We start from the raw sequence: 15583 nt of genomic DNA on the forward strand, positions 1-15583 counted from the left end.
AATTACAGAATCCCAAGGTTTGTTACTCAGTTCCATTAGGGTCCTCCTAGTTGCCGTTAGAGACTTTCACTCACCTGAGGAAGGTTTTTCCGTTTTTGCTCACTCTAGTGCAGCCTGAATTTTTAAATGTTTGTCTAACCTTTTCCTTCACGACAAGGCACCAACTCCACCCTGGAACCTTATCCTAGTTCTGAACACCCTGAGTTAATCTCCATTTGAACCCATGGGCAGCTGTTCATTTCTTCATTTGTCTTTCAAAACTTCATAACCATAACTTCGGACAGGAGAGTAGGAGAGCAGGGGGCACTCCTGGCTGTGATCTACTCTTAGACAACTTTCTACCGTGACAGAGTACATCCCCATCCTCGCTGCCTACCTCAGGTCATATCAGAATTCCACATCAGTCAGGGCGTTCGACTCCCAGTATTTTACACCAAGCCTCATCCCAAGAGAAAAGGCTAGTCTTCATACTCTGGAAGTGTGAGAGGCTCCTGCCATCTTGCTTGATAGAAGTCCCTCCAGGGCCTCTCCCAGACTCTTTATCTCCTTTGCTGAAAGGGTGAAGGGGCAACCAATTTCTACTTGGAGACTGCCAAAGTGAGTTTCAAGATGCATCTTACCTTATTATGACGAATCTGGAGTGCATCCCCCGCCTCGAGTGACTCCGCGTCGGTTAGGACTCAGTCAATCTCAACAGCGCCCATAGGTACAAACCATTTTGAAGAACTCCAGCTACTCTACAGGTAAGTAACCTCCCCTTCAGTTCCCAGTTCTGCCACAGACTTCATATGTGGCCTTGGGCAAGTCATTTAGCCTCCATTTTTTCCCCCCATCTGTAGAAGGCAGATGATAATTCCTACTTCATATGAACATTCTGGAGATTAATTCATTTGTGTTCAGGAGTCACACTCTGGTGATGGGGACCACAAAAATACATCAGTGGCGAAGAGCAGAAAATCTACCTTCAAAATAGAGCTTTGGGAGCATATATGTTGACTACTTTCCTGAGATTTCAGGGAATAAGTTCAGAAAAATGGATGCCCTAATAATACACCAGGATTTATTATTTTGTAACTACTCGTGTGTGACCTTGGCAGAAGCTGTTTCATAAATACGGTTATTTACCCAGGAGTATTTTGTAATATATCTTAGATTCATATTGCACCTTTCGTCAGACACAGAGCATTCCAGAGTTCTTTATAACGTGTAGAGAGCGTCACTGAAATGTGATTCCTCTGTATCGTTATACAAGCATGTGTAACTTCATCTACCACTGAAATGCTACCCATTTCTTGAGTTGGGATGTAGCAACTGTTCAACAGTATAAAGCAAAAAATGTTACATAAGCTAGGACAGGAAATGAACGTTGTATCCAATTGAAACTTCACGAGGAACTCATGGAGGCGGACTGCAATTATCCTAATTGGAATTCGTCCCTAGTTAGAGGGACAGGGGTTTGCTTATACCTCTTGCTTTTTTTATGTTTAGTTCTATGATATCCAAAATGACTCCAAAGACCTTTTGCTTTTCATGCTAAAGATGGTGTCTCCTACATTACAGTATCCTCTAGTCCTGTATATTTTTTTATTAATCCACAAACAAGTTTGTGTCAGCATGAATCATCGAGTTTAGTATTGACTCGAAGTAGAGAACGCGACTGAATCATGGCCAGCACATCCTACAGCACCATAGCTTTGCCTTGGAAATCTCCCATTCAGTGTACTGACTGCTTGACCCTGCTTAACTTGTGAGGCATGACTGAAGAAGCACAGCAGCAAGTTCCTTCCTCTTTCTACGATGGGAAGGCCAAAATAATTGGTGGGCGTGGTTCGGTATTCTGGTGCTAAATAATGTGACTTCTAAGGCAACTTTCTTCTCCTTGCTCCTGGCTTACTCTACAACATGATAAATTCTAATAACGCCTCGCCTGCATTAAAACGTAAGGATGTGGTACAAGAGAAAGGGATTTGGAAAATGTAATGTGTTTGGGTCCAGTAATGATCATACCAGGAGATAATTTGGGGGCACAATTTGTGGATGAAAGGACCTGAGTCATATATAAAGGGAGGAACAAGTTTCACAACCCAGAGCTCATCACAGCAAAGGCATGATTCACCTGTCAACCTAAGATGGTGATGGTGGGATTGCTAGAACCTAAGTGGGATATGAAACAGCACAAGTTTTGAAGCTAGCGGTGTGCTCAGCTGTGAACTGTTTCTTCCTGGTCACTTTTCGCATAAGAGGAAGTCAAATTTCTCCTGTGTGAGAGTGCCTTTAAGAAATCATTACATAAAAAAAAGCTTTCTAGCCGGGGGAGCAGCGGCCTGTGTAAGATTTGAGGCTTCCCATCATTCCAGGCAGCTCTTCCATCCAGCCAGGGTGCCCTCATAGCATAGGCTGTCAATCATAGGTGTGGTTTTAATATTAAAGCTATGCTGGCTAAAGGTGGAACCTCAGAGTTAGGAACACTTCAGGAATGGAGGTGGCTTGTAACTGCAAACAAAACCTAATGGTTGTTCTTTCCAGAGTTTACAATTGAACATTGACTTAATACAGCTTTGAAACTTTACTATGCAGTAGAAAAGTGCTGTTTCCCCTTTTTTTAAGTAGTTTATGCTTAACACAGTACTGGACTGTATTTGCATTTTTTGTTGTTGTTTTGTCACTTGTGCTGCCTGATTGCATACTTTTGGTTCCAAATGAGGTGTGTGGTTGACTGGTCAGTTCGTAACTCTTTTGTTTGTAACTTCGAGATTTCACTGTAGAAGCTTTGACTTCCTCTCTTTTTTTCCAGCGTAGCTTCCCAAAAGGAAGGAAAAGGGGTTTCTAAGAAAACAGGAACTAAGACTGTTCAGGGGTGGAAGAGCTGATTTATATATATTTATATCTGGCTTGCACTGTGGATGCGTTTGGGATTCTCACAGCTTGAGTAGCAGGTCACTCTTCCCCACACTAGATTAACCCGATGTGCAGCAGAGAGTGTCTTCTGGAGACTTTGGGGACTATACTCGCTAGGAAACTACATATTCTGTGGGCTGGATGAGACGCTAACATAATTTTTAAAAGCTTACCGACAGTTTCTTAGCTCTGAGGGCAGCTGATTTGCAAAGTTAGAAGATTCAAAGTTCAGCTCTTTTGAGTTATTTACAGGGGGCAAGTAACTATGTTGTAAATCGTGCATGAGTAGATTAAATGACGGAAGGATTTTTTTTTCTGAAACTTTAAACATTGATCACATTGAAACAAAGCATAGAAAATGACAGCCCAAAAAGAAAACTGAGAAAGCTGAGTGAGTGAAAAGGGGGGATTGGTTAAAATCAAGTGTCTGCACAACTATACCGTCTTTGTGCCATATCAAAAGTAACAGTATGTACTCAGCACTTCTGTAGTGCTGAAACTTTACCCAAACCCTTGTGAAATGGATGAGGCTTGTTGCATCCATTTTGTAGAATTGGAAAAACGAGACACAGAGAAGTTGCAGCTTGTCAGAGGATATACAACAAGACTGGCCGAGGCAGGCATAGTCCTGGCTACCAGTTTCCTGTTCGAACCATTAGTCTACATATGCACTCTGTGTAAACATCCCCCGCTACAAGCTTGGTACACGTGCACTGCATATAAGCCTTAATCACATAATTCTCAGAAACAAATCTTTTCTCTCTCTTTAGAACAAAATCCAGAGTCTCAGCAGAGGGGAATACAATGTTTACAGTACTTTTCAAAGCCATGAACCAGAATTTGACTACTTGAAAAGTTTAGAAATTGAAGAAAAGATCAACAAAATTCGGTGGTTACCCCAGAAAAATGCTGCTCAGTTTTTATTGTCTACAAATGGTAAGTTTGTTTGTTTGTTTTATTGTACACAGTAAGCTTGAAAGCAGAATAAAGCTGTGTAGAATGAATCTCAAATTTTCTGCTCGTCTTTCTGTCCTTACTTACAGCATACTCAGCTTTGACTAGCATCAAAGTTTGTTTATGCTTTTTTAAACTGAGAATTTAATATATTTTAATATATATACATATATATTAATATATTTATTTCAGATAAAACAATAAAGTTATGGAAAATTAGTGAAAGGGACAAAAGACCGGAGGGCTATAACTTGAAGGAAGAAGATGGGCGGTATAGGGACCCTTCTACAGTTACAACACTACGTGTGAGTAGCTCCTCTGTCTAGTGTGATAGTTCTCAGAGTCACCGTCTGAGGGTAGGTAAGTATTTAGCCTCATTTAATAGATCGGGGTCTAAGGCAGAGGCAGTTGAGTGACTTTCTCAAGGTCCCACATAGATAGGTCTGTGGCTCAGCTGGCAATAGAAGTCAGAACTCCTGACTCCATGTGCCAGTCGTTCGCTACAAGACCATCCTTTGTACAGTGATGTTAACTGTGAGGTTTCTATGGTGTCCCACATACTGTACTCCAGCAGTTCCTTGCCTGCTATGCATAGGACATCAATTTTTTAAATGACTTCAGGGTTCTTGTTTGTCAGGCTGGTGGAGGTGCATGGGCGCATTGGATGGGTGGCTGGCAGTACACATTTATCTGTGTTACATGCACAGCTTATATTTTGTGTTTTCTTGTATTTGGCAGGTGCCAGTATTCAGACCCATGGATCTTATGGTTGAAGCCAGTCCGCGAAGAATATTTGCAAATGCTCACACGTATCACATCAACTCTATCTCCATCAATAGTGATTATGAAACGTACCTATCTGCAGATGACTTGCGGATTAATCTGTGGCACCTAGAAATTACAGACCGAAGTTTTAGTATCTTTTTCTGTTTGTCTTTTTGTCGGAGAAGGACTTTTTGCCATAACTAAAGTTGTTAGATTTCTCTTTTCCCTTGAAGTGTATGCTTAAGACACCTTCCATTGCTTAAAAAAAAGAGGAATCCTCGTGGCACCTTAGAGAGTAACAAATTTATTTGGGCATGCTCGGGGGTTTTGCTGTTACAGATTAACACAGCTACCACTGGGAAACTTGCTTCCATTTCTTAGTTATTTTGCAGTTGCAGAGAATATTGCTTCTGGCATGCCAATACCGTAGGATCCTTTTTAGGCAACATAAGGCAAAGCAGAGTTATGATTAATATTGGTTGTTTTCCTGGCAAAAAAATTATGGGAAAGCCATGGCATTTGTTGTCAGAAAGGAGGAAAAGGTAGCGCTCCCGGAACAGAAGAGGAGCAGGGCTGGAAAGAGAAGAATTTCAAAGTATTTGTCTTTTGAACCAGATCTTGAGCTACGTTAAGAGCCAGGTCTGCGGGAGAGGTACCATCCTCAGTTCCTCAAGTTATTGGTCTGCTGCAGAACTTTCCAGCCCCCTTCTCTCTCTCTCTCTCTCTCTTTTTGCTCCCCTGCCGCCCCACCCCTCCACTCCTGCACACATGCGCAAAGGTTCTAGGTCTCTGGAACCACAGGAGCATATTCAGCCACTGCCGTGTGGGGAGCAGGAGCTGGTGCAGTGGGAAAATAAGGAGTCTCAGAGTTCTGCTGGGGTGGGGAGGGAGACAGGAAATCACAAAATCCATGACTCCTGTGACAATCAGCCTTGGTTACGTTGCGGCATTTGGTAAAATTAGACACAGGCCAGCTGATGTTCTCCAGATCAAAACCGAACAACTGATGTGGTGCAAAATCATTTATTTAGAAGGTTGGATTTTAATTATTTTAAGCTTATAAAATATATTGGTGACTGTCGCTTGCTAGATGATAAAAGAATTTTTAAATGATGGCGTGTTTATATTTCAAGGTATGTTGACTGGTTTTATAGACAATTAAAAGAAGACTACATTTCCATTTTTTCAGGTGGATAAACAAAGGCACAGAAAAATGGTGATTTACCCCGGGTCACAGAGGAAGCCTGTGGCAGAGTCCTGTCTCCCAGTTCCCTACTGCCACACTGCTGCCTTCTTCTTTGGATTGTTTTATGTTTGTCTGTTTTAGATACCCATGTATTGGTAATTGGAGAGGCATTGTGGAATAAATGTATAGAGCTGTATAAGTGTGTTCTGAACATTTGAAGAGAGAATTCCTTAATAAAACGCACTTTAGATATTGTAGATATTAAGCCTGCCAACATGGAAGAGCTGACAGAGGTGATAACAGCTGCAGAGTTCCATCCTAACAGCTGTAACACATTTGTATACAGCAGTAGTAAAGGAACAATTCGTCTGTGTGACATGAGAGCGTCGGCACTCTGTGACAGACATTCGAAATGTGAGTTCTACTTTTAATTGATTACCCTCCCCCCACATTTTTTTTAAAGCATTCCACATTTCCTTACTAGATGAAGCTGTGGGCTTATCTGCCCTTGAAATGCTACAGCTGAGCCAGCTAGACACTACCTATGCTGACGGGAGGGGTTCTCTCATCAGCAGAGGTAATCCAACTCCCTGAGAGGCGATAGCTAGGTGGACAGAATTCTTCTTCTTTCTACCTAGCACTGTCTACACTGGGGGGTTAGGTTGGCTTAACTACGCTGCTTTGCGGTGTGGATTTTTCAGACCCATGAGTGAAGTAGTTACGCCAACTTAATTTTCTAGTGTAGACAGTGCTATGTGTAGTGCCTAAGCATCAAGTACTGTAAACTGTGGCTTTTGTCAATACATTTCTAACACACCTCACTGTGAGTGTATAGTGAATTTCCTTCGTATGGGGGGAAAAAGAAAAAAACCCAATGTCCCATGAAGGTTTTTTTATCTCCTTGCTTGAGTGAAAACAGTAACTTAATGTTACTGCAACTTAAAAAAATTAATGCCAGAGGACTGGCCAATTGAGAGGATTGGAAACAGCTTAATGCAGCCTTTAACTTTGAAATTACCGGTTCAGTTCCAACTCAGATCCGTCGCTAATGCTCAAGACTTGCAAATGAGTACACCCTCCAAAAGTTAGATTCCTCGCTCTCTTCGATTTTTTTTATTGTGATCGCTCTATAGGAAGCAATATGTACAGTGACTTGCCTTTTACTTCTTCTGTCTTACATACACTCGATTCGCTATCTCTTTAGAGGATCACTTCAGGAAAACGTTTGAATAAATCCATCATTTACTTCACCGCATGTAGGTCACATTACAAAGCTTTATTTTTCTGAAATACTGCATATAAGGGCAGCAAGGCTATTTATTCTAGCACAGCTAATACGCTGTAAATGTTTAATAAGCTTATTTGGGTATATCCCTGTTTTAGCAGGGACTTGTATCCTGGACTTCTGAGGAGATGCGCTCCGTGGTCCAAAGGTCTTATATCTGATTGGTTTTAATTCTTCCAGTATTTTGGATGTTACAGCCTTAGGCCATGAATATAAGTGGCATTTGCCGTATACATCAGTATGCAACTTTTAATATCCTTGTGCCAATATTTCTTAGGGCGATAAGTTTTCTTCTTCGTGTGGGCATCAAACACCAGATAACTAACAGCAGCTGCAGTGTTCCTAATTGGTCTGTGTTGTGTGATGTCTGTCTCGTGAAATGATGAGTATGCTGTATTGGGGTATGGGAGATGCTCATCAGTCGGTGCATGTATAAAATGCTGTCCCAGAACCATTTGAGATTTTTTTCCAAGGTTCATATTGAAATTATTGTTTTGAAGCGTGTGAGCTTGTATGGAACTGACTTAGAGTACTTTGCTGATCGGCATGCCTGTCTTTTCCTTAGTGTTTGAAGAACCAGAAGACCCTAGCAACAGATCGTTTTTCTCTGAAATCATCTCTTCCATATCCGACGTAAAATTCAGCCATAGTGGTCGATATATGATGACTAGAGATTATCTGTCCGTGAAGATCTGGGATTTAAATATGGAAAACAGACCTGTGGAAACATACCAGGTATCCAGTGAAATGTCATACACTGGTATTATAAACCTTGGAAGTATGTCATGTACTGAGTATGGCCTTGATCCCTTATTTGGATCTGTGTATACAGACCCTTGTTCCTATTCAGAGCTTCAGCAAAGTCAGTGGGGCACAAAGACATATGGGGGTCTGCTCTTTGTGGTCTGATTGTAGGATTAAGATCTACATTTGAACATGTATGACATGCTTTTTCTCGTGGGGTGGGAATCGTGAAGGGCACAATAGCGTGACTTGCATTCTGGGCCACGAGTTAGCACAGTGATGGTGTTTTGCAGCATCTGAGAGGAGACCAGAGTTCACGCCTTTCTGCCTGGGCAACAGGAGGCAGTGTTGTGCAGGACACTTGCTCAGTTTAGGGACAGTCCAGTGCCAGAGGGTCAATTGTGACGCTTCCTGTCAACTTACAGGGTGGACTGAGAGTATCCGAAGGGGGTCCTGTTCAGTTTTCCTCAAGAATCGGGTTGGTCTCCATGTAGCTTGCTTGGACGCTTTCACAGACAAATCATGCTTTTTCAAATATTAAAGAAACTTTTTTTCCCCTAGGTACATGAATACCTCCGAAGTAAACTTTGTTCTCTGTATGAGAATGACTGCATTTTTGACAAATTTGAGTGCTGTTGGAATGGATCGGACAGGCAAGTCTAATAGTTTTTCTTCACATATTTAAGCCTGAGTTTTGAGAATGGGAAGCAGCACTATGGGTTCCTTCTGACGTGAGAAATTCAAAATCTAGCCTCAAATGTATGAATCCTTTTCTTCTTGGGTTTGGTTGTTTTTTTTTTACAGTGTTATGAGCTAATGTAATGTGTATTAGCCCTTACTGTGGGAGTCTTGCAATTTGATGTGCAGGGAGTGAGAATCCGCTTATGGAGATTTTATGGCTGGATTGAGGCCTTCAGTACTCTTCACACTGGAGAGTATATATTTCTTATGACTGTAAGTTTCCTGGTATGCTTTGGGAGCTGTGTTGTTCTCCTTAATAATCCTGTCTTGCCAAAACATGAAAATACGTAGACAACCCTCTAAGAATTTCATTATTTTTTTAAAATGACTTTTCAAGCTTGCCTTGCCTGGCCGTCTCCCCAGTAATATTTCTGTTAACCTAAGTTGAATGATGATTTAAAAAAAAATGCATTGAGCTACTCATTTGCCAAATCTGAAGCAGCTCATTGAGTCCTCATCTGTTTCATCATGAGGGGATCGTTCTCTTTAAACGAAACAGCCGTTTATCTAAATATTTGGATAATCTCTAAGCATATTTGCCTAACTGAAAATCTGATATATTTCCATTAGATGGTCTAAAACTAGCCAACTCTAAGGTGCATAAAAAGTTGGGTATATTTTGGTCCTGATGCTCATGCAATTGTAGCCATGTACTTTGAGCCAAATTCAAAATGCTACTCCTCCTGGCTCTCAGACATTTCTTTCCAGGGGACACTCTGTTGCTAGCCATAAGGGCAATACTAGCTGCTTACATGCAGAAATTCAAATGCTTGTCTTAATCAGAGAACCTTGTAACAGGTTGTGACATTTCCCAGGGTTGTGAGGCACCTGCCCCTAGTGTGCGGATGTTGTCGGTGCCCGCTGTGGTTGAGCTTCCTGAATCCACTAGCCTCTGGCAACACAATTCTCCACAGGCCTTGCTCTTTCTGAACAGGTTAGCAGTAGGCACACACCAACCCCTGACTCTTCTGAGCATCCCTCTGGAGTGTTCAGACTCAACACTGAACGCTCACAGAACTCTGCTTCGCTACTCCCAAAGGAATAGCACACCCCAGCTTGCAAGGAGTCAACTCGGAATCCCCACTCATCTGAACATACAGCACTTCGGTATATTTATAGTGAAAACAAGAATAAGTTTGGTATCAAAGAACAGAGTGTCAAGTAATAGAAAGGAAGAATATTGGAAACGAGTAGTTGTATACAAAACAAAATCATAACATGCTTTCTAGAACCTAGTTGGGTGATGAGTGGGTTCACATGGGACCTTGGGTTAATCACTTAATCCCCCTGTGTGCCTCAGCTCCCTATCTGTAAAATGTGAACACATACTTTATTTTCACTCCCCTTTGTCTTCTCTGTTTGACGTGTAAGCTCTTTGGGCTGGGGACTCTTTTTATTTATATGTACAGCGTCTAGCACTGTGGAGCTCTGTTCTCAGTTGAGGCCTCCAGGCGCTACCGTAATACAAATAACTCCTTCCTTTTTTAAAATGTGGCATTCTTGGATTAATCTTTAGCTTTCTTATTTCCAGTGTTGTCATGACGGGATCTTACAACAATTTCTTCAGAATGTTTGACAGAAACACAAAGCGAGACATCACCTTGGAAGCATCACGGGAAAATAATAAACCCCGCACTGTTTTGAAGCCCCGCAAAGTCTGTGCAAGTGGAAAGCGAAAGAAGGATGAAATTAGTGTTGACAGCCTAGACTTCAACAAGAAGATACTACATACAGCCTGGCATCCCAAGGAAAATATCATTGCTGTAGCTACTACAAACAACTTGTATATATTTCAAGACAAAGTGAATTAGGGTTGGCATTCCTAACAGAAGAATCCACTTCCTGCATAGTTGAGATAGTTGAATCTAGCCTTTGTACCTGTAAATGAAAGAGAATAAAAGAGAGAGGTCCATCGTGGCACCCCTTTCCAGTGTTTAAAAATGTGCCATATTACACACTTTTTTTAGCTACATGGAGAAAGCTCTGATGATTCATCACAGTGGTGTTCTCCATGTTTGCTAGCCATTTAGGTGAGGGTAGGGCACTTTTTAATTTAATGACTACTTGCACCATCTTGCCTAATGGACTAGATTGGACTGTATCAACATTGGTTTACTCCACTTTTTATGCCTTCCATTGTGATGACGTCAAACACAGGGAAAGCCTTCAGTCATGCTATGGGATTTAATTGTGTAACCTCATTACTGTATCATTTGTGGCCCTTTTTTATTAAATGCAGCTCATTCTTGCTGTGGCTTGTAGCATTCCTCCTCCTGGACTCCCCCTTCCCTCCCCTTCATCCCCTCCACCCCTCCCTGGTGGTGGTGTATAGAAAAAAATGAAATAAAGCACATGAAATGGGTCAGTTTGGGGTCAGTGGTAAAGGGAAGGGGTCTATGTTGCGAACAATGTTTTAATAAGCAGTTGACTGTAATCACTCCTTGCCATGTTTGGCACCAAAAAAGAGAAAATAAGGAAGAAAAAAAAAAAACTACTGAATAAAAGTGACAAAGAATGAAGAATCTGGGTTTTTTTTCTTTTTTTAATCTACCTCTTTATACAAATATTCTGTGTTTTACCTTAGATGCATGAAAATAAAGTGTTGTTTTTTTGTAATGATTTTAACCAGTATTCATTATAATTATTTTTCAGTGGGCAGGGGGAGAGGGAGGGTTTTTGCAACTGTCTGGCTGTCATTCCTGTATGAAAAAGATCATTCTAACCCTGGTATTTATTGACCATTTCCATTTCAAAAACCTTGAAATGCTACCAGACTTTGCCATAGTCTTGAACAGTAATTGACCTGTTCCGTCTCCTTAAAGCCCCTTTATCTGTTAATTAAACTATCCCTTATGTCTCAGTGTGTGAATTTGTATAATTCAAATCCATTTATTGGGGACTAACTTTTTAATATGTTTAATCTCATCCTAATTTTATGTAATACCTTGTTTAGAATACAAAGCCAGTGTTTTTTAATTGTTAAAATTCTTGTTCAACAGTATGATGTAGTGGAAAACTAATATCAAGTAATTATAGATGAGAATTTACACTGCATTCTGAGTACATATATATTTTCTGTATTTTATTGCTATCAGTGTCTGAATGGAAATGTAGAATACCGTATGAGTGCTGCTTCTTCTGGCTTTTCAAAGCAATTAAAGATCAACTTTAAAAGGTGCAATGATCAGAAAATGCTTGAAGTACAGAAACTGCATGAAATAAATATTAATAGTTGTCTGTAACTTGATTTAAACTCTTTTTAAGCAAATAAGGCTTATCCAAAGATGAAGAATTGGATACTAACGTTTTAAAAAGCTTGTGGGTTTTTATCTCCAATATGTTTTTGCTAATTGTGCTCTTCTGGTGCACTAGAAGGTCTAATAAGTTGTACTTACCATTCAACAAACGGTCAATGGCGTTTTAGTCCATAGTAAAGCCTACCTTTGATTGGGAGGAACTATACTTCTAAATCAACTGCGTTCACATTATTTTTGTGGTTTAGTTGCAAGTAAAATTTCTATAATGCCTCAGTAACCCAATCAACTTAAACATTGTTTCTGCTGTAAAATGTTGGCAGGATTGCACATAGTTAGCAAGATCACTGATGCAACGCTATGCCTTCGTTTCATTGGAACTTGTGTAGCGTTTTGAAAATGTTAAACGCTCTAAATATTCATTACATTTTGCTTTGCGTGGATACAATATATAACTCTTTTGTAACATTGATACCTGACCTGTGAGCCTTTTGTGAGGAATTTTGTGAGAGTATGAGCGATGCCTTTTATTCTTTTTCATTTGTTGGCCTTACCAAAATGTAACGCTCCTGGGGATCATAACTGATGGGCAAGTCAAATACTAGGCCGCAATCTCACGTACTATTGTGCACTAGCTTAATTTTGCTCAAATTATTAGTCTCCTTGAAGTATTTGGAACTGCGTATGTGAGTAAAGTTAATTGCATACACAAGTGTTCCCAGGATCAAGGCTGAGGTTTGTTCATTACCCTGGCCATGGGAGTGGGTCGGCAATTAGATTTTGTGTACGCCAGGGCTGATAAAGCAAAGATGGTGGTATATCTAATCACATCTGTTGTTTTGGGGCAATCCAAGTGTTCTGTAGGGGGTTGTGGCATCTGTAAGGAGTGCTGTTTTACTTGCATGTTCAACTTGTGTGTGTGTGTGTGTGTATTCTGGATTTCGTATTGAATAGTTGAACACTTCGCTTATCAAAGACACAAGATGGAACAAAGATGCAGACCGTGAACAGGTAGATTTCACAAAGAGCTTGAAGCACAACTTGCTAGCACTACTGAATTAAAGTAAAACTGCCTTTGGGACCTCTGTTGTGCTCATCAGGAATGCTCATGGTTTTAAAAGGATAAAGTGGCTTTAGGAGAGACTGAATTTTGCTTTTCCTGTACAGGTGGCACTCTGGCATGCCACTCCATATCACTAACAAATCCCTCTTTCCCCCAAAACTAGCTACTGATTGAGGTTGCCAGATATATTCCAACTATATATTATAATTCTTTAATCACACTGTCTTTTGACGTACACTGTAAATCCTGCTGATCAGTTTATATGCTAATGCTAATTCTATTTTCTATTAATAAAAAGTATGCATAAGAATAAATGTACTTCTGTCAGGTTGCTCTTTATCCTCTACTCCCCTTATTTCATGAGGTTTTTCAGGTTACTAATAGCTCCTCTACCCCTCCCCCCATCCGAATGAAACAAATCACCCTGCTTCATTTGCACCGCAGCATCTGGACCTGTTCCTAGATCGCTGGGAGGGAAAGAGAGTTTGCAAGAAAATTCTGGTACCTCCAGAAGAACAGAATCACAGGAAGTAGCTACCTCTCTTTAGGGGCCTGATCCTACTCCCAATTAAGACGAAGCAAGCCTTTCAATCAACTTCAGTGCATATTGACCGAAACCCTATCAGACCAATCTTGCCCCCTACCTGAGGTCTCAGATGTTGTTGAAACACAGTCTTGCTCCCCCCTTTGACTATAGGTGTGATTTTTAAATGGATTTAGTTAAATGGTGCACCAACCTGTGGAAAAACTGAAATTTACAGACCGTGTTTAAACCAGTATTAGCCATTGTTCAACCAAATACTTTTTCCACTGATTTAACTAAATCTGTTGTAAAACCAGTGCAACTTGTGTGTGTGTGTAGACATGGCCTGTGGCCAGTGTTCCCTTTAACTTCAGTGGTGCAGTACCAGGCCCTAAATCTCTGTTTTCTGCTGAGAAGTGGCTATTGCCTTCATTTCCTTGCCATGTCAAATACATAGAAGGGTTCCTCTTCACCCTACTCAATACCTCGCTAAATCTGGACTTTAACTTCCAATTTAGCCTTTGTATATGTTAAAGAGGAACACTTGTCTGTCCCAGCCACACTGGAAGAGAAGACCAGATGCGGTGGTTGAAGTAAAGGGGTGAGATTACTGCCCTCAGAAAAAGTAATCTGGTAATCGGAAAAGGGGGAAGTTCCCCTATTTAACATTTAAAACCATATTTTGGATATTTGGGGGTGCATGATTTAATATTCTGGAATATTTTATTAGGGGTATAGGATTTTTTTGAAATCACATTTCCTAGTTTTAATGTGTCTATTCTAATAAATTGGAATTGGACATCACAAGGTATAGTTACTTGAGACTAGTCACGTCCATGGTGCGTGGCAATGCACAGAAGGCACGTAGGTTCCCAACCCCTAACACACCCCTCTATCTAATTGAGCAATAGGAGACATGTCCACAGGCTGATCCATGTGATTTGCCTTTTGTTTATTGAAGGTATTTCTATTTGTGCCCACTGGCCCCTCGAACTTGTCATGCATATTCACTCCCAGAAAGTTCCTTTTTAACTGGGCACTGAAAAATTGTCATGTTTGTATTTATTAACACAAAGGAATAACAGGTGAAAGCTGTTAGGAGCAGTGGCTGGAACAAGGGAAATAGAAAGACCTGTCTTATGGAAAACAATATAGGTCAGAGATCAACCCTGTTAAACTGCTGCTTCCTTGTTAATTTCTGTCTTCCATGCCATAAACCCGTTCAGCCTTGTCATCTACGGTCTGCTCTCCCAGCTGAGTTTTAACAGTCCTTCAGCATTTCAAAAACACTGCTTCTTTAAAATGGGGAGGGGAGGTCTTGCAGAGAATTTTTCTGATGCAATGCTTACTCATTCTATTTTGGTATCTTCCACTAAGAAGCTAATAAATGTTTCCTAGGAGAGCGAGTGAGCAAGAGTACAGAGGGCTTCAGTGTTAGGTTTCCCACCAGACCTGATTGGTACTTTGCAATAGAGCAATGCAGCAGGACTGGGATCCCCTGGGTCCCGCAGGACCCACTGTCCTAATAGCAGGAGCAGGTAAAAAGTCCTTTGTTTGGGGGCAGGATAGAGTGAGCAAAAAAACAGTCCGCAATAATTTGCGGGAGAAGGCTACATCTTACCAGTTTGTCTCAAACAGAAATTTCAGCAATGTAAAGCAAGTTTTTTTTTTCTAAAATAAAGGTTTTAATACTTACGTTTAAGTAAGGGCTAGATTTGATGTCTATTAGGAGTAAAAGTGCTTTTTACATGGTTTAAGCAAGATTTGTTTTATTTTAGTGGTAAAATTTGCCTGGATTATGTTTATATTTACATATACCGACTGTTTTAGTAGCGGGGGGCATCTGTCCCTTTTCTGGAATATGCGGGATCTAAGGTTTTTGCAGGTGGCTGTAGGATAAACATAAATGTAAGAAACAATAATGGGAGCGGGTATGGCAGAGCAGGACTGCAGCAGGATTTTAAAACAGTCCTGCGCAGGGTTCTATTTTGCAAAGTCAACATATCCTGTGGAATTTTAGTACTTTGCATCAATGGCTGCTGCTTTTTGAACCATCAACTGCCAATTGACATTAAAGTCCATTTGGCCAAATCCAGCTGCATGCAGATTTCAAGGAATATCTTTAGTACATTTCAACTCCAGCTGAAGCACGAAGAAAAGTGAGACTGAA

General features: G+C 40.7%; 1 protein-coding gene across 2 annotated transcripts in view; it reads left to right on the forward strand.

The window, feature by feature from the left end:
- Positions 1–11021, forward strand: part of PPP2R2A (protein phosphatase 2 regulatory subunit Balpha) — a 71511-nt gene extending 60490 nt beyond the window's left edge. For both annotated transcript variants that reach the window (XM_073324762.1, XM_073324761.1), the window contains exons 4-10: positions 3669–3834; positions 4045–4157; positions 4591–4768; positions 6053–6217; positions 7654–7823; positions 8394–8485; positions 10105–11021. In XM_073324762.1, coding sequence (XP_073180863.1) covers positions 3669–3834; positions 4045–4157; positions 4591–4768; positions 6053–6217; positions 7654–7823; positions 8394–8485; positions 10105–10384 — 1164 coding nt within the window. In that variant the 3' untranslated portion in view covers positions 10385–11021. The remainder of the gene's footprint in view (positions 1–3668; positions 3835–4044; positions 4158–4590; positions 4769–6052; positions 6218–7653; positions 7824–8393; positions 8486–10104) is intronic.
- The last annotated feature ends 4562 nt before the right edge of the window (positions 11022–15583 follow it).

This window comes from Lepidochelys kempii, chromosome 26 (genome assembly GCF_965140265.1).
Source record: "Lepidochelys kempii isolate rLepKem1 chromosome 26, rLepKem1.hap2, whole genome shotgun sequence".
NCBI lineage: Eukaryota > Metazoa > Chordata > Testudines > Cheloniidae > Lepidochelys > Lepidochelys kempii.